This window comes from Propithecus coquereli, unplaced genomic scaffold, assembly GCF_000956105.1.
Source record: "Propithecus coquereli isolate 6110/MARCELLA unplaced genomic scaffold, Pcoq_1.0 Scaffold877, whole genome shotgun sequence".
Classification (NCBI taxonomy): Eukaryota; Metazoa; Chordata; class Mammalia; order Primates; family Indriidae; genus Propithecus; species Propithecus coquereli.
Window position 1 is genome coordinate 363,944 of NW_012155029.1, and position 1,627 is coordinate 365,570.

The window sequence follows — 1,627 nt, forward strand, 5'->3', positions numbered from 1 at the left end:
GCTGTGAACAGGATACAGTCCCTGCCTTCGTGCCACTGACACGGCAGTGGAGGAGTGTGTGTGACACCTGCCTGTTCCACCACTCACACCTGTGACCTTGCCATCTGCAAACCTTAGGTGTGCCCTGATTTCATCCTGCAGCCGCCCACAGAAGACATGCCATAGCAGGTGGCAGCTGTTTCTCATGAGTTCTTTCCAGATATTTTAGGCATCTCAGGAGATAGAGTGAGCATTATAAGGAAGAGAAAACAAGATTCTTTTCTAGAAGAGGTGCAAGAGCCCATAGTTAGAAATCTCCTGGGGGAGGTGAAAAGAAGGGTTCCTGAGGGGTTTCAGGGGGCTGGTCCCACAAGCGCACGGGCTCCGCGACAGCCGTCACGCAGTCCCTTGGGATCTGTGTCTTTTCTACGTGTACTTATACTTCAATACAGAGTTCAAAAACACCCTCCCAAACCCTAACCCTCGCAGACACTTAGAACACGAACAGGGCTGATCCGAGGGCGCCTGTACTGTGCCGGTTATTCTGGGGACAAAGGGTGAGTGAGGGGCGAGGCCCTTTCTCTTCTGGCTGCTTGAGAACTTCTCGGATTTTCCAGAGCCGGGTGTGAGTTCTCCCGCCATTCCCTTTTCCCTTCCCCGCTCGACCTTCACACTGTGAATCTGGGGCCCGCCCTCCCACATCTCTGATCCCCAAGGCACCGGCATCCCCACTCCCTCAGAACCGACTCCAAAGCGGGGAGAAGGGGGACACAAGATGCCGCAGGTGCTCCTGGACTGAGACTTTCTCCACAACACGGACGACAGCGACACCTGCTGGCTGTTCCCGCATCGTGCAGTGTCTGGGGGGGAGAGCGGCTCGTTCAGGGAGCTGAACCCCAAGGGCATCTAGGAGCCACTCCGAACAGTGCAGCCGCCAACAGCCCACATCCCGCCTGGACGGAGTGCCACCTTTTCTTAAAATATTTTCTGAGATACCTTCGGAGCTCAAGGTCCTTTTCCACGGCCACATCCTTGAGTTCACCCAGTAAGTCCAGCACCTGGACGTTTTCTTCTGAATTGCCAATGCCAAGGTCTTCCAGGAGTTTCTGAGTGGTCTTCAGTTCAGACTGCAGGGCGTCTAGGGCGGGGGAAAGCGGTCGTGAGTGACAGACTGCAAGGTGCCCAAAGCAACAGACGCGCGAGTTGAGTAGCCCACCAGATTTTTCTCACTTCGCTGCAGTGCTCTGCTAGAGCTCACAGGCAAGAAGGGTAAGCAGAGGAAGATGCTCGTGCGTTGGTACCTTCTCTTTGTCCCTTGGCCAGAGATCATGGTGGCCTGAGATAGCAGGACAGGCATGTCCACCCGGTGCTCATGCAAACAGACCTGGAATGCTACTCTGGTGTCCTCGACAGAAACCAGTGCAAGATGCAGGAAAGGCTATGCTGTGTCAGCGTCACCGGGGTCTCCCAGCCAGGCCGGGAGCAGCTTTAAAATCCCATCCTTTGTATTCCCTGATCCTGGCACCCCTGCATCCCGAGCCGAGGGACACCCGCAACCCGAGTATGTACACCACGTGCATTAAGACAACACACCTCTCCCCTCGGACACACGTCATATCTAGGCCAGCTGTACGCTAGGATCCCATTC

At 55.4% G+C, this 1,627-nt stretch overlaps 1 protein-coding gene across 1 annotated transcript in view; it reads right to left on the bottom strand.

Moving 5' to 3' along the window:
- Positions 1-482: 482 nt before the first annotated feature.
- Positions 483-1,627, bottom strand: part of LOC105826287 (HAUS augmin-like complex subunit 8) — a 7,265-nt gene continuing 6,120 nt past the window's right edge. The window contains exons 3-4 of the mRNA XM_012664245.1: positions 976-1,117; positions 483-839 (exon numbers count right to left, since the gene is read on the bottom strand). Of these exons, the coding sequence (XP_012519699.1) occupies positions 716-839; positions 976-1,117 (266 nt within the window). The 3' untranslated portion in view covers positions 483-715. The remainder of the gene's footprint in view (positions 840-975; positions 1,118-1,627) is intronic.